Source organism: Nasonia vitripennis (assembly GCF_009193385.2).
Source record: "Nasonia vitripennis strain AsymCx chromosome 1 unlocalized genomic scaffold, Nvit_psr_1.1 chr1_random0006, whole genome shotgun sequence".
In the NCBI taxonomy this organism is placed as follows: Eukaryota; Metazoa; Arthropoda; class Insecta; order Hymenoptera; family Pteromalidae; genus Nasonia; species Nasonia vitripennis.
This window is the reverse complement of record NW_022279593.1, coordinates 459997-486804: the sequence shown is the minus strand read 5'-3', so window position 1 is coordinate 486804 and position 26808 is coordinate 459997. Positions and strand designations below refer to the sequence as shown.

Here is a 26808-nt window from a genome sequence, read left to right as displayed (position 1 = left end):
TCAAAGTTTAATTCATTTATTTTTCTAGGTATTTTTAATAGTTGGTACTATTTATGCTTAACTAGATTTTTATGTCCTTATTTTGATTATTTTTGCTGCTGAATTTGATACACTACGCATGATTTCGCTCCAAGCATATCTACGATATTGTTTCTAGCCATTACTCTAAAGTTATTTCGATACGATTATTTAACTCAACTTCTATTATGGTTGTATAGCTTGCACTTATCAACCTAGCAGCTTTTTAGTAATTAAATTGCTATCAATTCAGTCAGTGGTTTTGTCTCAGTTGAACGTTTTTATGCGTACCTAAGATCAGGAACATCTTTGTCTATGTACACCTACACCTCATTATGAGTTCAAAACTATATATGTATACCGGATTTTGGGGACGCGTATTTAATGGGTTGTAGTGATGCTTCTCTCAAAGTTTAATTCATTTAATCTTCTAGGAGTTTCAATTTGTAGATATTGATAAACTTTAAGTAGATATTTATGTTCTTAATTTGATTATTGTCTCAGCTGGATTTGATTGACAACGCAAATTTACGCACCTGTATATCTACGATATTGATTCCAGCCATTAATATTAGGTTATTTTGGAACGATTATCAAACCCAAGATCTATGCTTACATTAAGGATGTATAGCTTGCATTTATTATCTTAAAAGCTGCTTAATAAGTAAATTGCTATTATTTCAGTCACAGATTTATCTTTATTCAAACGTTTCTACTTGTACCTAAGTTTAGGAACGTTTTCGTCAATTAGAGTTTAAAACTATATATGTATACCGTATTTTAACGACGCTCAGTTGAAGGGATGTGGCGATGTTTTTCTCAAAGTTTAATTCATTTAATCTATCAGGAGTTTTAAATTTTGGATACCATTTCAGACGCTAAGTTCGAGAGTTGTGCTGATGCCTTTATCAAAGTGTATAAAAATATATTTAGTACGAAAATCAAATGAGATTTTCCTTGTTGTTTATTTTAGCTGATAATCTTAATCAATGTTTTTAGTTTTCTCATTTTTTTAAACTTTTTTGAGCAGTCAATTGAGCGAAGTTCTACGAATATAATTAACACTATACATCATGCACCAATTAGCTCAAAATTTTTTTATATTTTAGTTTTTTATCAAAAGTCTAACGCTCTTGTCTGAGTTGAACATATAAACTTGTTTTCAATCTCAGGATCTATTTTGCTTGATTCTAAGCACGTTACCTTTGGAGTATACTGAATATTTAGGACGCTAAGTCAGAGGGTTGTGGCTATATGCCTTTTTCATATTTTAATTGGGAGTTTCTAGATCAAGAACTATACGATGCATTAGAGATTTTTGTACTTGACGCTTAGTTTCTTAATTTGTAACTTAACAAAATTTTTTATTTTTAAGCTTATATAATATTTGTAGTAGTTGTACGCCCTCATGTACCTAAAATTGGGTGTATAATTCTTATTACGTCCTCAAACTGCTGATTAGATACATAAAACTTTGAGGACCGTCCTCAAAATTTGCTAAAGTCCTCAAACTTTAGCATACACAATTGAATTTGTCTCCAAATATGTACTATTATATATAAAACTTTAGGGCCGGTCCCCATATTTAGGCTTAGATGTATAAAAGTTTGGGGACCGGCCCCAAAGTTAGCAAATGTACTCAAACTTTGGTGTATATCAAGATTCATGGTCTCAAACTTCGACATTAATATATATATATATATATATATATATATATATATATATATATATATATATACAGGGTGACCCAATTTAAACGGGCACCGCTCATAACTCGTCAGGGACAGCCACAATCGAAAAAATGGTAGAGACCAAAGTTGTAGGATATCGAAGGAGCAACCCGATGGTGACCTTGGATTTGACCTTGAACGCGTTTTTCAAGGTCATTTGAAGGTCAACTTTGGATTTTTAAATAGGAACCCCATTCTTTTATTGCGGGAATGGAAAGAGCGGTAAATTTTACGTTCAGAATGGTATGTTCGGTTGCGGCACTGAAGGTCATCGCAAGGTCATGCAGCCAGAATGAAACCCCGCCTACGTAATTCCTCTAGCAACGCCAAATTAAAAAAATAATATTTTTGGCGGAAGGCCGAGTGTGAGACTCTTTCGACAATTTTCGGAGGCTATTTTTATTTTTGCAAATCGAAAGTTCGGGCGGCAGGTACGGCGCGGGGCCGGGGCGCCTGCTTGAAAATCATTCGTGAGTTAAGCGTCGTAGGGGAAGGTTCGACGGAGTCGCGGTGGCAAGACTGAGCGCGGGACTTATTTTAAAAGGCTTATTTCGGGAGCCATTTTTATTTTTCGCACATCAGGAGTTCGGGTAGGTAGGTGGCGACCACCTAGAGGAGTCATTCGCAAGTTAACCGTCGGAAGGGATCATTCGGGGAATAGCGAGACTTATGTTTGGACGCTAGCGAGGGCTCATTTGCGTCTTGGCCGCTGGACAGAGAACATCTAAGAAGGGATTTCATCTCGGATACAAAGTAAAAGTAAAGTTTGAAAAAAAATAATTTGACCTTGAAATGACCTTGTAGGACTGGCTCAAATTCGAGGTCACAATTCTCCCCCCCCCCCACCCCCCCCCCCTATACAACAACTTTGGTCTCTACCACTTTTTTTTAATTTGGCGTTGCTAGAGGAATTACGTAGGCGGGGTTTCATTCTGGCTGCAGGACATTGAGATGACCTTCAGTGCCGCAACCGAACATACCATTCTGAACGTAAAATTTACCGCTCTTTCCATTCCCGCAATAAAAGAATGGGGTTCCTATTTAAAAATCCAAAGTTGACCTTCAAATGACCTTGAAAAACGCGTTCAAGGTCAAATCCAAGGTCACCATCGGGTTGTCCCCTCGATATCCTACAACTTTAATCTCTACCAATTTTTTTAATTTGGCGTTGCTAGAGGAATTACGTAGGCGGGGTTTCATTCTGGCTGCATGACCTTGCGATGACCTTCAGTGCCGCAACCGAACATACCATTCTGAACGTAAAATTTACCGCTCTTTCCATTCCCGCAATAAAAGAATGGGGTTCCTATTTAAAAATCCAAAGTTGACCTTCAAATGACCTTGAAAAACGCGTTCAAGGTCAAATCCAAGGTCACCATCGGGTTGCCCCTTCGATATCCTACAACTTTGGTCTCTACCATTTTTTCGATTGTGGCTGTCCCTGACGAGTTATGAGCGGTGCCCGTTTAAATTGGGTCACCCTGTATATATATAAAAGAACCGACTCCGTCTTCCCCCGTGATTTAAGGTCCGTAAGTAGAGACACTCTGCATAAGCACGTTTGGACGCATCTGAGAATCCGTGCAACTCCACTAACGATACGTCGTCAGACAAGCCGATCCATCTGGGGAGTGAGATTTGGCCCAGCTGGGTCAACTGGTCGATTAGAAAGTCCTATCTTCGCCGTAGTCGACTAGACAGCTGCGTCAACTGGTCGATTAGAAAGTCCTATCTTCGCCGTAGTCGACTAGACAGCTCATCGTCCCACTGCAGGCTGGCGTGCCACAGTGACTGCATGTAGATTTTGAAGCTTGCAGTTATTGTCGAGATCCACCCCAGTGGGTCGTATCAACAAGACCTTGATAACATTCTACACAATATTTTGTCCGATTATATCTTGAAAATTTCAGTCTACAATATTATATAATGATATGAGCTAGAATAATATACTGTAGAGTTAATCTTCCACAATAAAAAATAGGAATAAATTTTGACATAGGCCTATAAGCTAATCGATATGAATAATATTGCAAAGGAGATAATTTTTTATCATTGTTATGATTTTGTTTAAATATTGGATTCCATCCTATATCTCTGTAAGGAAATATTATAGAGAAAATCATAGGATCTATGTGAAAAGATCGCACTTAACTTTCAAAGCCGCTGGGGAAATTTAGGAGGGAGAATCAGGGGGGAAATTAGGTGGAAAAATTTCTGAACCGGTGGCGGCGGCGGCGAAACTTTTTTATAATATAGAGATAAGTGTCTCTATAGGTACTACCATCCGGATAATAACACCAAAACTGTAGACCTGAGCACACAAATTTTAATTTTTGATTAATTTAATTTAAAGAACAAAATTTTTGTTGAAATTAAATGATTGAAAAATTAAGATTTTGAAGCTCAGGCCCAGGGTTTTAGTGTTATTATCTAAATAATAGTACACTGTAAAAACATGTATATTATATTAAAGTTATATATTATCAAAAACTATTATGGAACTTATTTTTATATTGCTCGCGTTCAAATTTTCTGTAGATATCTATGCAGAGAGGTCTGCAGAAAGTTTCTGTGAAAATTTCTGCACATTTATTTCGTAAGCGAATGTCAAATATTTCGCGGATTTTTTGCAGAAGTTCTTGCAGGTTGACTGTTAACCAACCTGCACACTGCATGTAGGTTTACTTTAGGATCTTATGTATGATGTTTTCTGCATGTCATCCTGCTAAACTATCAACTAGTCTACCTACAGACGGTCATGTACATTATCTTACACATAATTCTGCACATTACCTGTACGTTGGCATTTAAAAGTTCTCTAGGTTCGTGTGCAGGTTATTTTCGTAAGGTACAAACTCATAAAAATAAATACATGGGAAAAACAGCGGCCGCAGTACGAAAATGACATGGCGAGCATCAAACAAACGTAACTTGACGCATTTCCGGAAAATAAAAAACAAATCGGAAAACACTGAAAAAGCGTTAGTGCACGAGACGCCATTTCGCTGACTCGTACTGCTCTAAAGGATATGCAGGGTTTGAACTTTTATTTAGAGCATATACTGTCCGCTTTCATAAGAGAATTAGTGCGTCTTCAGCGCAGGCGCGGTTTTGCACAATAGCATAGAATACGCTCGCTTTGTTGCGGGCCCTTGGTATGTTATTTCACAGTGCACGATCACTCGTAACCATCGACGTCCTATGCATGTACATTGTAACATGGTGAAATCTAACCATACAGTTCGGGAGAAGCCAAGGCAGAGTGTCCCAAGGTCAAGTGAATGAGTCTGAGTGTATGTGACTAATAGCATCTGTTTGTTTTGAGCAAAACGACGCCAGAGTAGTTGCTCGGGAAAGGACAAAAGTATAACAGCCATTGCCAGCTTCCGCAGAGGTCAAAGAGGTACGAGAGAGGACGACGAACCAGGTTGGCGTGACAACAAAAAAGCCAACGGTTTGACAGGGCGCTAAAGTAACGGCACGCTCATCATAAGGCGTCGTACGTAGATGGCGGAGCCCTGGTGATGTCTGTCAACGCTAGAGTCTAAAGCAGCTAGATCGGCGTTGCAGTATTCCGCAGAGTGGAAACATAAACTTCTGCGTATCACGCTCAAAATTGAATAATTGTACTCTCGAGTCAAAGGCCTTGACGTCAGTGACATTTTGTTGTTTCAAATTTCGTAATTCAGAGTTGCTAAACTCCGAATTATCTGCAACCGTATGGCTGTCTATTGTAAGGAACGCGAGAGATTGAATTTTCCGGGCATCAGCTCCAACAGTTGACGAGTATAATCGCCCAGTGCATGCGCCGCCGCCTAACGAAAGAGAACAGCGCGCGTAAGCCTGTAAGGTCACGCGTGAACAAGAGCGAGACAGAAGTCCCGCGCGGTAGTAGCCAATTGGCGAGAGCGTAAGCCGACAGCGCAGGAGAGGCGGTAACGGGCCTCAGCGACGCGAGCTGCCCACTCGCTTGTCACTCTCTTGTCCTAGTGGATCCTGAACGGACGTGCAAGCAGCAGCTCCTCGGAAAGGCTTTCTTTGTTTTCTCCTTGGTGGTGTTTTCTTCTGGGGTTGTCTGAGATTCCTCTAGAGTCGTCGAAGGAAGGATTAAGGTCAGTGGATTGGTTTTGATTTTCTTACGTCAAGCTTTTCTCGCGGGCTCGCAGCTTCACGTTTTCAGGTTTTTCTTCATCCAATTCAGGCTATCTTGTGCGCAGGTATCTCATGGCTGTTTTTGCTAGATAAGGTTGAATATCGTAGTTATCTGGATAATTCGGGTTTATATGCGTAACGGGGCCCTCGCTGTAAGTGTGATTGTGAATAATATAAAGTGTGAGTGTACCTGGTTACGACCAAACCATGGAACGCGCGAGAGTCGCAAATACAGTGTATTATCGGTGGTCGTCTTTGTATCTTGGCTACCTTGGCGAAATTACGATTATTCAGACATTTGCGGTTAGAATACGATTAAGTGGTTATCTGTGCATAAAATTAACTATTTAGAAAGATATTGGCTATCTATTGTAGAGAAATCAGTATTAGGTTTTGTCAAGTATTAAATTGCTGCGTTAGTCAATAGTTGTATAAGTTGTGAAAACTAGATATCTTTGTGTAAAACGATAAAGTGTAAATTGTGAGTAAATCGAATGAACGCGTGCTGAAATCAAGGTTAAGATTTGTCCAACCTGAAGTGCATTCATCCCCAAACCTTCCTCTCTTCTAAGCCGCAATAGTGGGGCTGAGCTGACCTCGCATTCTCATGTTTTGGCAAATCAAGAAAAAGAAGTCGCGAGACTTTATAGCTCGTTGGCGAGCGCCTGGCGCACAGTAGTCTCAAAATCAAAAAAATGGGACAAATTCAGTCTTAGATCGGGTATTCAATAAAATCCATTTTTTTAAATTGAAAACATATCTTGATGTACCTAGGAATGGAATAGGATACCGCTTTTTTGTATTATAAACCCGCATATAAGGTTAAAAATCGATAAAGTTAACTTAAAATGAAATCATTATTTCCGCAATTTATTAAATGATTAAAAACAAAAATTTATTCTCCAAATAAGAGAAGATACCACCGCTTATATGCCCTCCACGTCTTGGAGGGCATATAAGCGGGCCGGTTTCCAGGCCGAGGCACCTCTTCCACCCCGCATCAGACCGCGTCTGAGTGGCAGCAACGGAGCCCAGGCTACTTGCACAGTACACTCTAGCGCAATAAATCTGATTTTTGTTTGCAAAAAAAAATACTTCGTGTATTTCTTCTCCCCCTTCCCTAATCAGCACTTCTCAGCGCTAATTCGGCGCACATCGATGCCGACCTTTGAAACTCTTCAGGAGCTGAGGGCCGAGTGCAACTTGCTGCACCTGTTGCTTGCCGAGACCAACCGAGCGCTCATCTCAGAGTGACGCCAGCATTGGAGGTCTCCCACTGCCGACGCCGCCGTCCAGACCGATCCCACACCAGATCGCCGACACAGCAGTGCTCAAACGGATCTGCCGCCGCCCGCCACTCCACCGCCTGGGTCAAGGCCACACACCCCAGGATCATCATCCGACGTGTTGAACGCCGAATGGCCCGAACATCTACAGCTGATAGATATCCCTGCGCAGCCCACGATTGATCCAGAGCTCCAGGACATTCGTCTCTGCCATCGGGCAACCCCGACTCCGGCAGCCGAAAATCCGACAACGCAGCTGCAAATCGTCAGTCGGAAAATAGCGGCCAGGTAGTCTGCGCAAACAGCACAACGCAGGAGCATCACCATCTCTCCTCGGAAGAGGAGGCCGCCACCAGGGAAGCTGTCGCCGACGAAGCGAAGGCCAACTGCTCCAAGACTTCCAGGACAGCGTCGCAAACCGAGGATCACCTCTAATGAGATCCTCAAGGTTCCATTGCTACTCCCCCTAGGGAAGGCACCCTTGGTCAAGGAGAAAACTCCTCCGGGGCCCATGGCCTCGGTGGCGATTTCCGACTAAAGCGCTACGCGCCCCCTAGTCATTTTTGAGTGGACCGATCTCTGTTTGGGATAGGCCCCGTAATAACAAAAGGACAAGACTCCCCACTTTCCCCTTTGTAAATTGGGAGGTGCAACCTACACCGGGTTGGGCGGCCCTCCCTCGTCCAGACTCGATCCAAGAGTCGACCTAGAGAGGTCCGAGCAGTGTCCGCTCTCTAGGCAACGAAGAAGCCAAGGACTGTAAGCCTCAGCAGGCCCTTTCTGCCTGCCTGCCTCCTCATCGCCTGCTTTACAGCAGGCCTCTTCATCACTCCGCTCTCCAAGGAGCGAACTCCACTGACACCAGCGGGCTGCGTGTCGCAACGAGCGCACGCGCCTCCTTCTCTTCACCCGACCTTTTTAGACCACCCCGACTAGCCCGCTTACATCAACCCCTGAGTATGATTCTAGGCTTTGCTGAAGACTTTCGCAAAATTTCAGTCAATGTCAAGCATGAACTCATACTCATAGAGCGAGAAACGATCTGAACGCTGTTATATAAACATCTACGAAAGCTGAAATTGCAACTACCCCAGCAGAATACACTGAGTTCAAAATTCAGTTAACAAAAATCGAATGGTTCCTGCCATATGTCATATTATCCAACCCACACAAATATCGAATGTTGAATTATATTCAGAAGGGTAGATCGATAGATATGAGTTTCCGAAGTTGGAAGTTGTACGAGTATCATATGCTTCCATAGCACAAAGCTCATTAGGACGAAGGTAAGTGCCAAGGATTTAGCAGAGAATTCTTTAAATGCAAGAAAAATTTAAACTATGATGGTGATAATGCATGCTATTTTATTTATTTAAATGTGATTATATGATATATATATATATATATATATATATATATATATATATATATATATATATATATATATATATATATATATATATATTCAAGATTCTACATTTCCTAAAGAAAATTCCGTACGTTTAATTGTTTTGAATACGCGCCATCATTGATATTTTTTGAGCTTTTTGTACAATATCAGGACAACGACGGCGGCGTACTAATCTGCAATCTTGAAAAAATCCTTCATTACGTGGAAACCCATGAGATCCGTCTGCATAAGTTATTAATCCTGAAATAGAACACATAGTTTAATAAATCTATTAAATATAAACATATAAATTGAGACTTATATTGAAAGAATAATATACGAATCGAAATAACTAATGATTAAATATTTAACAGGGAAGATTTTCGAACAAAAATATAGTCCTTTCTACATAGCGTAAGAGATTATACAAAGCTTCCAGGATTCGTCCATGGAAGTTTATAAAGGGAAAAGATACACCTTTGATAGTCAAAAAATGAAAAATTCAATTTTTTTGTTTATATTTTTCCCAAATTGTTTAAAAAATGAATTAAACTATTAAATATATTTAATATATATTTAATAGTTTTTAAAATATATTTATTAAGTATAATGTAAGAAACATAAAACCATGTTTATATGTGCCATATTATCAGGCATGACATTTCTTCGGAGGCCAAAATTCAGAATTTCCATTTTTCAGTTACCGCAGACTTACTTAAGATTTGGGCATCGAAGGGCACGTTTATACTAATAGATATGCTTCAAACACATATAGTTTCCAGATGAGTGTAGGGTTTTACAAAAAAATTTTATTTAAAAAGGTTTTCTGAAAATAATCATCAAAAATTGTTTAAACACTTTAAAAAGTAACAAATTTTATGTTAATATCCAGACAACTTTTTAAATTAATATTTTTTTGTAAAACCCTACACTCATCTGGAAACTATAAGTGTATAAGTGTACATTATAATTAAATATATTAAATAGTGTGAAATGCTCACTTTCTTTCGCATTTTGATATATTAAAAACAAGTGAGGCGAATTATTATAAAGAAAGTCAATCAATACCCTTCCCACTAGAATGCAACGTATAGTAAAATACGCTCTCGATAGCATCAAGTATAACACTATACTTGGCATCGGGATACTATAAAATTATCATTAAACAGACCCTAAATACAAAACTGATAGTAATTGACACATTCAATAATTATAATTAATGAAATAGATAAAAACTATGAACGACAACGTAAGGCGAAGTACGAATAAAAACATAATTAAATTCGAATATTGACAAGTCAAATCAGTTAAGAAATCAATAATAATAGTAGACTCACGTAAGACAAGAATGATAAATTAGAACAGAAACATAATAATGTAAAGACACACCGATATACACGCACATCTTACGACTCTACGGCAAGAGACCAAGCGAAGCATACCAATACGAGTACGTCTAAATTTGCGGTAGAAATATCAGCAATATTTCCCCCTCACTCGACATAATAATTTGTTACCGCACCCCAGGTCTCACGCTGACACAAGATCAGTGGAACTGTATTGTCGATAACGTAAACATAAACAAAGGGACTATCCTTTTGGGCGACTTCACATGCACAACACAAATTGGAACTGTACATATACAGATAAGAACGGCGAACGCTTCCAAAATTCTATCGAATCATGCGACTACATTCACAATGATTCTACATATACCCGAGTAAATACAAAATCAAATATAGACTTAATCTATAAATCTTGAAGTCAAAGACGAGACCTGGGGTTCTGACCACTACCCGATAGATATCAAAGTCTCCGTTACTAGAAACTACTATGTAAAAAAGTCCTTCAAACTTACGTCCACCCGCACGGACTGGCACAAACTTGTCGATTTTCTCCAAGAAAAATATACAAACTTTATCTCTGTTGAGTATGAAAGCCTATCACCCGCGGAAAAATACGAATATTTCTTGAACATCCTCATAGAAGCTATACAAATCTCCACCCCGCGTAAAAAAACAATCAATGCAAGTACAAAAACCGAAACCCTGTTCCCTGGTGGGATGAGGAATGTGCCGAAGCCCTCAGACTAAGACGCGAGACCTGCAAAAAATGTAAATCCTCTTATGAACTATCTGATCTAATTAACTATAAAAAAGCATGTGCCATAGTCAAAAAAACTTGCAAGCTAAACAAAAGATCATACCTTATAAAATTTGCAGAAAAAATATCCACACTGATCTAAATTACTCATGGAGCATGTGTAAGATACTAAAGGACAAATGGACAGCCACGTCTTTTCAAAATGTCAGGGAAAACCTCCAACATCACAAAAAAGCCGAAGCTACATTGAACAAATTAGTCTTCCGTGGGTAGAAACTAACCCCTCGCTAAATCCTGAATGCCAAGAAAACGAATTTATATCCGCGCCTTTCGATTTTCTTGAATTTAATACAGCCCTAGACTCCAAAAACGCAAAGTCCTCGCCAGGTCTGGACGGCATTGATTTCAATTGTCTGCAGAAACTCCCGAACACATACAAACTCCTACTCCTAGACATTTTCAATAGCATGTATAAGGAAAATTCATATCCAAATGACTGGAAGTGCTCTTTTGTTCACTTTATTGCCAAAACTAATAGTGATTCCTTACGCCCATCTCCTTGACCTCTTGCACCTGCAAGCTTTTCGAAACGTTGATAAAAAATAGGATGCAGTGGTAGGTGGAACACAACAACCACATCCCTCCAAGTCAACAAGGTTTTCGAAAAGGAAGATCGTGCTCGGACAACCTTGTAAATCTCTCCTTAAAAATCGAAGAAGCGTTTCTTGAAAAAAAGCAAATACTCGCCGCTTTTTTGAACGTCCAGGGAGCTTTCGACAACTCAGAAATAAATGAAAATGTTCCGAGGTCTGTACACAAAGGCGTACCGCAAGGAGAGGTCCTAAGTCCGCTTATGTACAACATATTCGTTAGCTCCATCATTAAAGGAATTCAGAAAACAGTGTGCATAGGACAGTTCGCGGACGACATTGCTCTGTACGTAAAATTCTCTTCTGCAAAACGCGGCAAATCTATTATACAAAAAACGATCAAAACTGTACAAACGAATCTCTCTAACATAGGTCTATCCCTAGCTCCAAACAAAGCAATCCTCATCCATTTTAATAACAAAAACATACGCCCAGGTAATATCGAAATTAAAATCGGCGACACACTCATCCAATCCAGTGAATCGGTCAGGTTTCTGGGAATAATGTATGATTACAAACTCTCTTTTAAGACCAGTACATTAACGCAATCCTAAAAAATGCTCCAAAGCATCCAACATGATCAAATTCCTCTGCAGAACACACTGGGGCTCAGATCCGTCAACCTTACTTACCCTGTACAAAAGTTTTGCACGATTTATCCTCGAATTTAACTGTTTCATCTACTTCCCAAAAAATAAAGACCAAACAGAACAGCTGGAAAAAATACAGTACGCTGCCATTCGCAGCGCCCTAGGCGTCCGAATCACGACGACTCCCAAAAACATACTCCTTGCCGAATCAAAACTCCCCCTCATTATCGAACGGGCAAAATTCTTATGCGATTGCCAACTAACTAAATCCTTATAAAACAACAGCTCCACCACTTACAAGACGATCAAACGCTTCTATTATATCAGCATAAAACACAACAATAGTAGAACAAACAGACTACTATGCAATCGCATTGCAAACTTAGACACCACATTAGACAACATCGACAGTCGCAACAACTACAATATATATATATAACCATGATTACCAAACTTTCCTAACCTCTATCCCTTTTAACGCTGCCGACACGACAAACCAACACAAAAATGACGATGCCCAAGCCAACATACTGGCCCTTTACACAGACGGAAGTAAAATGCAACTTGAAAGAAAATCTGCAGTCGGTTCTGCATGCATATGCCTTCAAATAAACTACCACGGTAAACATCGCTTAAACGAATTCTCATCTGTGTTCACGGCCGAATGTGTTGCCTTGAATAATGCATTTGACATAGCGTTAAAAAACCTCGACAAAAATATCAACATTTACACAGATTCCCTAAGTACACTCCTATCACTACAATCGACTAAAAACAGCATCAAAGTAAACGCGTACATCCTCGACATCAAGAGCAAATATAACACTTTCAACACTTTAAAAAAATCGAACACAGCGATTTCACTGTTCTGGGTCCCAGCGCACAAGGGAATCTGGGGTAACGAATTAGCCGACAGTACAGCAAAAAACGCAGCGCTTTCAGAAACGATAGATATAACGAAAACTCCGTTTACTGATTTATATGAACATTTCAAAAAAGAAAGTTACAATAAAACTGAAAATAGTATCACCTCTCAAGGAGCCATTACGGGAAAAAACTTTCAAATTTTTCTACGAAAATAAACGACTCCCCTGGTTTAAGTCCAAAAATTTAGATAGATTCTATGTAGTCTCTATAAACCGAATCCGTAGCAATCACTACAATCCCCCAGATGCTCATGCAATAACGACATTGAAGACATTAACCATGTAATATCGAACTGCTCGAAATACAATGTCCAAAGGGAAAAGCTCATGTCTAGCCTACGAAAAATGCGATTGAACCCCCCGTTCAATACCGAAGCATTCGTTGCCAGTCCGTGCTCCGCAGCGTGCGCTCTAATTGTATCTTTCTTAAGAGAATGCAACATACATTTGTAAACACCGTTCCTCTCGGCGACATTCTCTGTAAACAACATAAACGACTCAAGTATAAAACAAATGTAAAGCTAAATAAGCTCGATGCACTTGTCTATCAAAACTTGATAAAGCCAAATAAATGAAAAAAGCATACCAATACGCACGCACACATTGCGGTTCTACAGCAAAGGCGCAAGATCAAGCGGGGCACACCGATATGCACGCACACATTACCACTATACGGTAGGGGACTAAGCAGAACATATCGATACTAAAACCAAGCCGCTACAAAATATAACGAATACAGCACAGCACAAGTAGAGAGAAAAATAAGAAGCCTACTAAACATCATGGACCGCGCATACCAAAAGGCGATGCACGTGCAATAAAGGGGAAACCCACAGAGCGCGCAGCGCTATTAGCAAGTGACACATAATTCACGCGCTCTGGAAGCTTCTATAAGCCTGCAGATAAGAAAGAGTAAATTAGAGGCGAGTTTGACAAGAGAGGAGCACAAAGGGACTCGATGTACTAGAGGAGAGGATTTTTACTCTGGTTTTCTAATTGGCCCTCCCTGCAACGTCAATCCATTAAACGCTCCAAATAAGGCAAGAAGCTGCATCTAGGCCTCCTAATTGACCAAACACCCACCCCGCCGAGGAGACAAAAATCGGAGATCGCCTCTGCTACGAGAGCGTAAAAGAGCCCAGCAACAGGTCATCACGTCCTCAGTCTGCTTCAAAAATCGTCGCCACACAAAAGCTCTGCCCGCGCCCAGTCCGGTATAACATCTTGGAACTTAGAATATTCTTGATCATCTAAGACTTAGAAAAATTTCGGTCGTGTAACACTTATAGAATTTTAGCATACTTACATTGTTGTTCGTCATTATTGAAAATTTAAAATAATTCGCAAGACGTTAGATAGTTGCGAGCAAGCGTTAATTCCAAATCGTGTGGCAATTAAATAAATTTTATTAAAGTTAAATCGTGAGTGCACATTTGACCCTAAAGCTCCTGATCCTTGACGTACCTATTCGAAATCGAAACCCATCTGTTTTTGAAGCCGAATCGACGCCACTGAGAGGACGTGCTGGGAGCAAAGCAGATCAACAGCAGAAAAAGCAGAAAGGTAGGTGACACATTATTAAACAGGCTGCGCGGCTCTATTGCGTATCACTTCTCTCTTTCTCTCTTCGTCTTTGCGTTTCATAAGAAGTTAATCGCACCACTAGCGTAGCGAAGTATTAGTCCGCGATATAACCATAACAATAGGAATGACGTCTTATTTAGCCAACTGTCAAGAGAGAATTAATTTAAGTTATTAACCTCAGTGTGGGATTCCGATTAAAAATATACAAGGACCATAGTAGTTTCAAGAGACTTTCCGGCGGCTACTGGAGGCTGTTCTTTCTTAGATCGCGAGGGTAGTCAAGCACCGAGGGCGCTAAGACTCTGCGTTTAAAGCTTTGTCGTCCTCCGTGATCATAAAGCAAACCAACCCGTAGAGTTACTGTCCGGTGACAACTTTCAATAGTTTCCCTGGTAGAAAATTAAAGGTTGAAATTCGTTAAAAAGTTAAGTTTAATTGGCCAGTTTTATCAAATTTTAATGTAAAAAAATAAATTAAAATATTGCTAATATTTTAGTGATGCGTATCTATAATACCACATCAGTATTATTATTAAGTTAAAAATTGTTTTTCCTTTTTTTTTGGCATTAAAACGTATATATGTCTTATTACGAATATTTGGATTTTTTACGATTGTAACGTATTTTTCTACAATTTTTGGATTGTAGCAGTCGTTTGACAAATTTCAAGCAAAAGTTTCGTTTTATCATGAGTTAATGCGTCATATCTATGCATTTATTACGGTTAAACGCTTATTTAGTTAAATCGTTAACCACAACTTGTGTCTTAGAACTTAGCTTATTAACCGTTACTATTTCTACCAGGGTTAGGACATAACAATAGGTTGATTCATTTTTTAAACAATGTGGGAAAAATATGAACCAAAAATTGAATTTTTCATTTTTTGAGAATTTGAGGTGTATCCGTCCGTACAAAATCACTGACCAAAATTCATGACATTTTACTATATAAATAAGTGTTTTTAGTCACTTGCCATGGCTTTGTGAAATATGTGGACCATCTTCTTTACTCTACCCAGGCTTAAAATGTACCTTAAACATGCCCCATCGGACCTAATGAAAGACATTTCTTAAAAAATCTTAATTAAATATTATATATACCAATGAAGAGCAAGGAGGAGCATCTTTCGGATTCCGGAGTTCTTACTGGTAGAGCAAAGCTCTGCCCAACTCTCGACTTAAACTACTTTTTTGTAATTGGACTTAGACTCAGAGCGTTCGCCTAGTTTTCGGACTTCGTTGCATTTCTGACTCAAACACGAGTTGTACTCAGTCGAGGTCCTATATATTTTACCATTTATAACCAGATGAGTTGAATAAATCATTACTCTTAACTATTAAATCTTGCGTACAAATTATTACATTCAAAACTGCGCGCCCTCAAGACGAGCTATAGAGCCAGAACGAAAGCGAGCCAGCCAGTCGGTAACTACAAGCCTTTCACTTTCAAAACAAGTCGTTTGTCCTTATCCTTATTCATACGTTAACGTCAGTGTCGCATGCAACATTATTGTGTCAGTTCATATTGTCGTATCTTAACATTCTCCATATATTTGGAAGTCACTCTGAATCTCGTTACTCCGTGAGCTATCACTATCGCACCGTCAGTCGAGCGACTGGTAAAATCGCGCGCTTCTTTACCTTTTTCATAGGCGGTATCGCGTGAGCGGACTATGCTAAATAAAAGGTCTCGTCTACTCGGAATTCGTAATTATTTCTAATGTGCGAGTATTGGCTCTGTGCAGCCGCCCGGACGTAACAAAAGCTTTAATTGAAGCTCTGACTGGTTAAAAATGACCGCTCCTGTAAAAAGTTATAAGCTTTTCAATCGTAATAGAGTTTTTTTTTTAAGTTAGTGGACGTACAGCTCTGCCTATGGTCGAAATTTAAAAAAGTGCCACTCGGTAATTAAAAGTAGATAAAAAAGGCTAACTTTTATGACTTTTTGAAAATGTTATGTCATAAAGATTTTTGGGTACAGCTCTGTCTTAGTTGACGCGGAATCCTCCACACATACACACACACACAACTTCGCTACGCCGGCCCCAAGCCTGGGTCACACCACACAAGAGGTGGGGAAGAAGGAGGGGGAGGAGTAGCAACATCGTTAAAATAACCAAGGCTCATCTGGCCCGGATGACAGCACCTTGTTAAAGGGCTCCTTCTTAGGATACAGGATAGGGGAAGAAACCCCGAATATAAATCAATCATGAACAGTGAGTTAATTATAACACTGCCCCAAGCGGGTCAAGCTTTACGGCCTACTCCCCACGTTGGTTCCGATCGGGTAAAAGCCCCGGTGGCCGACGCAGGCTCCATGGATGTTGGGGGGAGCCAATTAACTCAAACAAAACAGGAGGTTATAGAGGTAGGTCACTCGGCCCTTAAAGGAAGATTAGCCTCAAGTGACGCATCAGGATGTGATGGAGTCATAAACAGGGGAATGCACAAGGTATGATCTAAAATTCAGACAGCAGATCGTGCGGAAGAAGAGTTGATGGACAAGATTCAGAACTATTTGGACAAGATGGATGCTGTAGTAGGTCCAGCCAAAAACATTCACAAGAGTGTTAAGGATGACATGAGGAAGGTCATGTCTTTCTGGAAACGGCTCATCAGCGTAAGAGAAGCGTTGAGCAAGACCAAGTCTAGCTTTGGACTGATGATATCAAATAGCTCACGGACCTCGCTGACCTCAGAAGAGAAACGGAAGGTAGAAACGCCAAGAAAGAGGAAGGGATGGTCTTCTACACAGAACGAGACCAATAAGAAACGTGAAACGTAGTGACGACTTCCAGCACTACTCAGTGCCCACCACCCATAACAGGGACATTACCACCGTGGAAGAGGGTAAAAACAAGAAAGAAAGAAAGAAAAAGGAAAAAGAAGACAATAAGATTAATACGACTTCATTATTTAGACTATTAAAGCATATAATTTTAATTAATATTAACATATTACTGATCACAGTTCTTATAATGTTGTTGTGATCCAGTCACTTAAATGTTCACGTGTAAAATTTCGTCATTATCCGGTCTGAGTACTAAATTGTTTTAAATATAAGACCTTCTTATTTTCAAGCGTTGTCAACTTAGTAATGACCAATTTCGTCAAAGCGACCTATGTCGTCTTTATCCGGGCTCTGAGTACCTTTTATATGTGGGCACCATAATAACCTATATATAAGTTCGGGCTCCTCAAACCCCTATATTTTGTAAGCTTGGGCACCATAAACCCCTATATTCATAAAGTTTATGGGGCCTGGGCACTTCGCGACGCAAACTAGCTACCTGTCTCGGATGACGGCCGAAATTTAAGAACGCGGGCGATACTTTCGTCGACGCCTGCACCGCTGTATTCACCGCATGCCTAAATTCGTGCACGTGTACGTCCTAATTTCGGTGATCTTGCTTACTGAAACTCGCAATCATCGTTTTTAACGTCCTATTACTCAGCTCTACATGATTCGCCTGCGGATGGTACGGCGGCGTCGTTATATGCTTAACTCCATACTCCTCCAGCGTATCCTTTAAGTGTTTATTGTCGAATTCTTTTCCGTTATCAGTTAATAAATAATCTGGCGTCTCTCACCTAAATAAAATTAACTCCTCTAACGCCCGCGCCCGATTTGCCGTCAGCCTTACGCAACGGCTTAACCTCGATCCATCTCGTGAATAAATCCTGAAAAACGATTAGATATTTATGCTGAGATTTGCCCGGCGGAAATTCCATTAGATCAGCTGCCACTACGGCCCACGGACGCTCTACTATTCTCTTACTTATTAACCTCTGCTTTCCGGGTTGTGGCACCTTATATATTTGACAAGTTTCGCGCGACTGCACGAACGCGTGCACGTCGTGATATACTCCCTTCCAGTAATAATCGCGCGTAACCTATCATATGTTTTCTCGACTCCAAGATGGCCGGTTGTCGGTGTGCAGTACGCCTCGCGCAACACCCGTTCCTTGCATTCATCGGGGACGACGAGACGCCACCCTTCTTCACGGTCTACGATCGGATCTAACAACGGATCGTTTCTATACCGATACAAACATCCGTCCTCTACCTTCCAATTCTGATATTTTTTCGGAAATTGCAACACGTCTTCCATCATCTGCAAATACTTCGGATCACGCACCTCTGAAAATCCCGCAACTTCCTCCTCCTCCTGTTTCGTAGCACGCGATAACGCATCGGGAAAATGATTCAGCGCGCCCTTACGGTATATAATTTCGATATCCGTGATCACGCGAAACGGATACCCCTCTAAATACGGTCGCAGCATTTTAATTGCCCACAGAACCGCGAGTGCCTCCTTCTCGGTTACTGTATAATTCTTCTCGGCCGCTGTCAACACTCGACTCACGTACACGATCGGATGCTCTCCGTCATCTTTCTCCTGCTTCAACACACCTGCGATTGTATGATTGCTCGCGTCGCACTGTAACGTGAACGGCTTCGAAAAGTCTGGTCTCGCGAGCATCGGCGCCTCTGTCAAGGCCTTTTTATACGCCTCGAAGGAAGCCTGTTGCTCCTCTCGCCAGGTCCATTTCTGTCCCTTGCGTAGGAGTTTCGCTAACGGTAATTTTCATTCCGAATTCTTCTCGATAAACCGCGCGTACCAGCCGACCATTCCCAAAAATCTTCGTAGCGCTTTTACGTTCGGAGCCGGATAATTGACTACCGGTGCAATCGATTTTGGACAGATAATGCGCTTTTCGTAGCCGATCTAAGATTGAATCCATATTTTTCATGGGATACGCGTCTTTTCTCGTTACTTTATTAAAATCGCGATAATCCACGCAGAACCTATACGTTCCATCTCCTTTGGCTATCATAACCGGCGCACTCGTATAATCACTCGCACAACGCTCGATAATCCCCTCATTAAATATCCTCTCCACTCCCTCCGTAGCTACTTGCATCATCATCGGCGATCTGCGGCGGAATATATGCCTAATCGGCCGAAAATCCGTCACGACGATGTGATGTTCTGCTAAATGTGTTAGACCGATGCCACTCGGTTGATCGGCTAACACTCGATCTACAAGTTCTCCGACTCTTTCACGCTCACTCACTCTAACTCGCGAATTTCTGCACACTCTGCAAAAATCACTGCCTTCCCTCTCTTTGCGTTCTCGTTACGCAAATACGCATGCCACGGACACTCAAAAACACGCCATAACTTCCGACCTAATCGTGTATCTAAATCGAAAGTCTCGCAGAAATCCATGCCTAATATAACGTCATGATCAAGATCCGTCACCACATCAAAATCAATCGGATGTGCGTGACTGTCGATCTCGAGCATCGTTCGCATGATTCCCTGCACTTGGCTAACTTTCCCGGTTGCCGTTCTAACGCGCATATTCGTTGGCCGCAGCCTTGACTTAAACCTCTATGCCACGTGTGGTCCTACCATCGAAAACGTCGCGCCCGGGTCCATTAGCGCCTTATAATTTTTACCGCCAATACTCACGAATATGAAGTTTGGATTATCCGCGTTTACGCTCGCAACTACTTCTTCGCATTCGTCTCCCTCACTCTGCCTCAGATCCAAGCCCGTGTTCGAGATATTACTCTTATCCGAGACGTCTTTTCTGCCTGCGATTCTACTACTCTCAGCATCGACAGGCTGTTTCATTACTCGATTCTCTCTCAACTCCGGCTCAGCGGTAAGCGTTTCTATTGCCTTCGCTATTTTGCCTAAATTTCTGTACGCTAACTCTTCCTCGTCACTCGAATCTACTCTCTGCGCTTCTGATTTATGCGACTCGCTTCTCAACCGTAAGGCCTCGATGCTACGTTTTGAGAACTCTTCTCCCGATAGCGCAGGAAGACCATCACGCCATGTCGATAAAGACTCGCTCGCGTTCTCGGTTTGTACACTCACCTTTATTCCTAACTCTTTCAATCATACTTTCTCGGCGCGAATCGACGGTTTCGTGAAAACGAACATCGTCACTACTATCGCTACTCGAATTAGAATTTCCCCGGGGAATTAAAGTTACTTTTTCAATCTCCCGGTCTGCCCGTTTCCCAACCGCGCACGTAATTCTGAACACGTTGGGCAGGTCTGAAACGTAACATCCTGCTTGCCGCAGTTTTGGCAGTACACCTCGATTAGGGCAGCTGCGGCTCACGTGTCCTTTCTGATTACACGCGAAGCACCTGACCTCGGGGCACTGAGACGCATGATGTCCCACGCCTTGACACATATAGCACGTGCCTACGAATTCGTGCAGTTTATCACCTGCTGAAGCCTCCGCTCCTAACGAGAATTTCGCCTGCTGAGGCGGCTTCGCGCTCGCTTGCGCCTGATGTCCGCTTCGACCCCTGCTATCACCCTGTGCCTGATTATTGGTACGCCATGCCGACAATCCTTGCGTCTGCGCGTCTCCGTGATTCACGGCGACTGCAGCGGCAGCATGCGTTTCTCCGGCCGGCACCTTCGACTGCCCTGTCTCGCCTTTCGACTCTGTTTTACTTCCCGACTCATTATTCTTCTTCTGCTGCCCCTTATCTCCCGCGTTATTTATCGGCGGATTACCGTCTACGGCCGCGACTTCCTCGTCCTTCGTCGCAGCTACCTTCTGCTTACGCGTCGATCCCGTATAAGCTGCCCCCGGCACATGCATCTTATCCGCATGTGGCGACGGAGCATAGCGCGAATCCATTTTCTTCTTGCGCTCATACAGTTGACCGTACCTCACGATATCTTCAAGACTCTCTATGACTTTATCGCCTATCGCGTCTCTATAACTCGGATGCAATTTACGATACGCGATTCCTACTTGCTCCCGATGAGAAGGGGGATGTTTAAAGCGAGAAACTATGTAGCGAAAGCTAGCTATATGCGATCTCGCCCTCGCCCTGTGTCCGCTTGTACAAGTCTTCTGTTAACTCCTCGCGATCGTAATCCTGCATGAACTGCATGAAACGCTCGACAAAATGCCGACCACGAATAGAATTCCTTTCGATTTGTTCGGTACCAGATAGGCTCTCATTTTCCTAAACAACACGGCAACGCAGCTAACAAATCTCGCTCGCGTGTTCCTGATCCTTCACGACACTCGTCAATCTGCTCGAGAAATTCTTCGGGATCCTCGTTTTTACACTCGTCTCTGAGTACCTACTTAGTTTACGCCTCGACGCCTAGACTGACGCTGGCAGCTCGACTCGGGATGGCAACTTCCTGGAGATGACCTTGGCGCAGCTTCCTCTCTCTCGTTCCCTCGGTGAAAGTGGCCTCGGAAGTCCAGGTCGTCCTCTCGATCTAGACGTCCCCACGATAACCCTTGAACTTTACACCCTACAATAAATCTCACACAGACTCTAACTCAAATTTCTCCGGCGCGTGTGTTCCGCTTGGGTGTCACACAAAAAGTCCGTGAACGGGAGAAAACCGCGCTCTTCACCGCTCGCTCCCGCTTCTCCGACGCGTATCAGCCTTGCACGGCTCATCTTCCACGCTCCTCGTTGCCCCGACGGCGCGAAGCTCGGCTCGGCTCGGCGATTGGCGCACGCGCTCTCCTCTCACGCTCTCTCTCTCTCTCTCACTCGCACTTATACTATCCCTATCTCCGCACTGGCACAGCAATGCCACTCTCTACACGTTTCTCTGTGTTTTTTCTCTCTTCCTCGGCGTCATCCTTCCTCCGCTCCGGTGATGTTCCATATTCACGTGCATTACGCGCACTCGCGATGTAGCTCGGGAAAAATAGCACAAAAATTAGAAGAGCCCTGGCAACTTAGCTGTCGCCAGTGGTTCTCCGCGTTCGACTAACTTGCCTTCACGCGACGTGCAAAAGGCACCATCGCAACATTTAAAAAAAAAATTTCTCTTGAATCATGTAATACTGTTCATAACAATCGATTAGTGAAAGTTTGACTAAAATAAGGTAATAATTACGAAAAATAAGACGCCTTATTTTGGTTAAAAATGCTGATTTTCGGAAGCTAATTCGGGCCCTTTCATTTGCTTCAAGGCACTTGTACATTTTACAGAGTGTTCTTCAATTCATGAAGAATCAATCCCAGATAAAATTTTGCAGAAAAAGAAATAATAACAGTGCGTAAAATTGAATGAAAGTTGCGGATTTAGTTTCAAAAAGTAGGTGAAAGCTGTACATTTTTTCAAGGGATAAGCCGATATGATACTTTAACGACCCTTTCCCATACGGTGCAGAGAAACACGACACATGGTGTTTGTAGGCCCAACTCTGCCGATGCCTCTCTGTTTTGAATTAGTTTAACTACTGTGTACATCTTCTCACCTTTAAACATCGATATTTAAAAATTTAAGTTAAAAAAATCCTAATTTGTTTAACTTAGACTTTTAACAACAACCATTATAAATAATAAGCATAAACTAAACAATTATTAAACAAAAATTTAAAAACTCAGCTTTTAATCAACATTTTTAAATCCTACAAATTCGAGCGAATTAATACAAAATTTAACAAACCTTTCCAGTGAAATAAAAAAATTGTTAATAACTTATTTTAAAAACAAATTTAAAGAAAACATACGAAATTTGCAATTTGTAGGCCAAAAAACGTCTAGAAATATTTGTTTAGTGACTGAGAGGACCTCGATCGTCCACGGTAGAGCATACCCTACCATAAAAACTACCGAAGAGAATTTATGGTAGGTCAAAAAATTTTTTAAATCTTTGAAGCCCTGGAGACACCCTAACAAATTGTTTAAATAATATAAAAAAAAAATCTGCCGAATTCCTTGACTATTCGGCTACCACTAGGAATCCACCAAAAAAAGATACCTGAAATTTGATGCAGAATGTGTCACCCTAATATATACTTATCTAGTACACCCCCAAAAGAACACAAGAAAATAGTCAGACCTCTAAGTACCATCAGTTCCAAGTTATAGCAATATAAAAAACTATAATTACGTATAGAGTGAATGGTAAAAGTCGCGCATTTTGAGTCGTGCCACTCTCTTTCAAAAATTTTTAAAATTTTCCAAAAATTAGATTCATTTTGAGTGTTTTTGAGTAGCGGGAGGGAATCGCCATTCCCTCCCGCACACTCGAAATGAACAGCTTACCATTCACTTTAGATGCATGAAAACGAGTCTTTTCAATGCACGTGTTAAAAAAAAATTAAGGCGTATTCCTGTATGTTATTTATATGCTATAGGGTTATGTGAACAAGTTCTTTTAGTACGCTCATAGCTCACGCTTCGTCCCCGAGTACCCTTCTGAACTCCCTCTTTGCAGTTTGTACTGTCGTTACAGATATCCGATGGCATCGTCTACTGATCCAACCTAACTTCTGGCGACGAACGAGTACGTGAGAATACAAGTATCTCGCCGCTCGTTATAGTATGTGTGCACGCGCGCGTGCGTGTATGTGTGCGTGTATATATTTGAATTATAATACCTTATATAATGTATCTCTCTATATTAATAAAAAATCTTCTTCGCTGCCGCCGCCGCCATTGTTTCAGAAATTAGCTCCCCCTCAATTTGGGTTATTGGGATAGAATTATGCCTTTTTTACGTTATTTTTAACTTAACTTTCGTTATTGGGTTAATAATGAACGATTTCTACATCATTTTACTGTTTCTGGCTCCCCCTCATTTTAGGTTATTAGCTCCCCCTCATTCGTCCTCCCTCCCTTGCCTTCATTATAACTTCCCCTTATTTGGCCGGCCCATGATATATATTTTACCCATTTTCGCTTTGCTCGCCAATGCCCCTTAATTATTTTAAACTATCATTATATTCACTGAGCGGTGGTAATTTTACTTCGCCATTATGACAACAACTTTTGTCAGAAAACTCTAGGGACCAATAAAAAGCATTACAATAAGGACATACGTAATCCATTTCACTAAAGTCTAAGTAAGAAAGTTTTGATGAAAACAGTTTATTTGCCCTTTGAATCTGGCGCCGTTTGTTAACACGATTGCTATTCATATTTTCTGTTGTATCCTTAAACCTGTTTTTCTCTGATCTAATCCCAGTCATATTTTCAACTATATCTTTGCATCTCTTTTTCTCTAATCTATCGTCCGTCATGTTCTGAACTACATCTTTGCACCTTTTTTTCTCTAATCTATCGTCCGTCATGTTCTGAACTACATCGTTGCACCTTTTTTTCTCTAATCTATTATCAGTCATGTTCTGAACTACATCTTCGCACCTTTTTTTTCTGTAATCTATTATCAGTCATATTTTCAATAATACCCTTAGACCTTTACTTTTGTAATCTAACTTTGCTCATGTTGTTGACTGCATCTTTTTGTCTTTTATTATCTAAAGAATAAGAACTCATATTTTCTACTCTGTCTTTATTCTGTTTTTTTTTTATTAAACGGGTTTTACTTATATTTTTTATTAAGTCACCTCTCCTTTTCTTTTTTCAATAATCAGTGTTTGAATTATCAATCTCAACTCTTTTTAATTTTAAAGCATCACGGTTTGTACGATAGTAATTTTTTTTATAATCAGCCTAATAATTTAAATTGTTATAATTTTGTATGTCATAATGGCCTGTGTCTATGAAACCAGATAAAAATAAATTCAATTCATTTTCATTATAAGTAATAGAATCGCGACCGTAATACATAGGATTTATAAAATTTGTACTAGAAACTAAAATACGAACAGAATATAGACGAACACATGCTATAATTTCCACTTCACTGCCGTGCGTACCATTCATTGACATATGCTTTTTATAAGTAATTCTATCAATAATTTTCAAAGATTCGTCGCCTACTATAAATGGCTCAAAATATTCCCAATTCTCATAAACATGATTTACAATTTTGGCTCTAATTTTCATATAATTTTCTTCCGTATTAAACACAAAATATGAAAAGCGATGAAATAAGTAATAGCTATCTCCGAGGATTTTTTTTTCTATTTCACATTCTGACATTTTATTGGATATTCTGTCTATCTACTATGTCAAAATTGTATAGATTGAATATACTTAACTTTCAATGTTGAGTATGGTTCTCTTTATCTCTCTCCTCTTCTCTCTCATTCTCTCTTACAAATGATTGCAGCCTGGATTTAGTATCCCGCACAATAATTTATACATAAAAACTCGCGATTTAATTTTGAATTCAGTTTTATAGGAATAATCAAACTATTTGTGCATATAGCATTGAAAAATCGCGAGTAAAACTTTTGACGCAACGTGAATACAAAGCTGGCAAGAATTTGTTGTTATATGTTGTTGATACGATGGCTATGCATTATGTTATAGGTAACCACTGCGAGTTTAAACATAATAGATTTTCAAATATCGAATATAATTAAAATTAGAAGTGCAGTAGAAATATTTTCAACTTATAAATTATTACCTATTTTAAAATTGGGGGTTGGCAAGCGAAACGAGTTCAATTCAAAAATTAATCATTTTGGAAAGAACAATCAAAATCGTAATGAGAAGATTTAGAAATTATAAAATTATACTATTGAAAATGAAAATTGAAATTAGGGGTTTGGCGAGCGAAGCGAGCACGCCCCCCCCCCCCCCCACCCCAGTAAGCTATTATAAACTTTATGTAACTTCATGTATATACAACGAATACATATATCAAGTTTGCAACATCTCAAAAGTTTTGATTTAAAATAATTTATTACTTTTCTACCGATTGAGCATCAGCAAGACGAGCGACATATTTTTACACATGTTATTTCGTCCAATCAATATACCTATTATTTAACACCATTAAAACTTTTTTTTTAACAGTAACTTCGAGTTCATGCTACTTTTTTATTAAATTAGGTTAACAATTTATTATTATTCGAAATACTCAAAAATTCATTTCGAATGTACTTGTTTACAATGTACGTGTTGAACTAAGTCTCCATCAAAATGCGACCGAGTGATGTGACCGTTGATTGTAGTACATTATGCAACAAGGGACAAAATTAGCAAATTTTTTCCGAGGGTAAATTTACTGCCCGAAGGCGTAGATTTTTCACAAGGTCAATAATCGCCAAAAAAAAATATATATATATATTTTGGTGAAGGCAGTAATCAGCCGAAGGAAAATCTACAGTCGTCCCTGTTGCATTTAGTTTTTATTCCATTTTCAAACGAAAGGCCACCATTTAAGCCGTCAAAACTTTCAAAATTCTTCAAATTATTTGATATTAAATAACTTTATCCTGACAACGGGACATCGTCTACGAGATGTGACGTATGTTTGATGGTAATTTTGATCGATACTTGAGTGCGATGTGAAGAGTTTCCTTTGTGCAGTCGGACACGAGGTGAACTTTGTACCATCCTGCTTGCTCGGACAGTCCAGAGACATCATCCTTCGTAGAAAGCGAACTCTCTCCCTAGACGTGTGTTCAAAGATAGGCGAGAGTACCTTATTTAAAGCGTA

At 40.3% G+C, this 26808-nt stretch overlaps 2 protein-coding genes across 13 annotated transcripts in view; one reads left to right on the top strand and one right to left on the bottom strand.

The window, feature by feature from the left end:
* The window catches only part of Dop2 (dopamine receptor type D2), a 572837-nt gene that overhangs the window by 544704 nt on the left and 1325 nt on the right, over window positions 1–26808 (top strand).
* The window catches only part of LOC100116789 (MORN repeat-containing protein 4 homolog), an 86084-nt gene continuing 67812 nt past the window's right edge, over window positions 8537–26808 (bottom strand). The window contains exon 4 of the mRNA XM_031932371.2: window positions 8537–8837. Coding sequence (XP_031788231.1) covers window positions 8689–8837 — 149 coding nt within the window. The 3' untranslated portion in view covers window positions 8537–8688. The remainder of the gene's footprint in view (window positions 8838–26808) is intronic.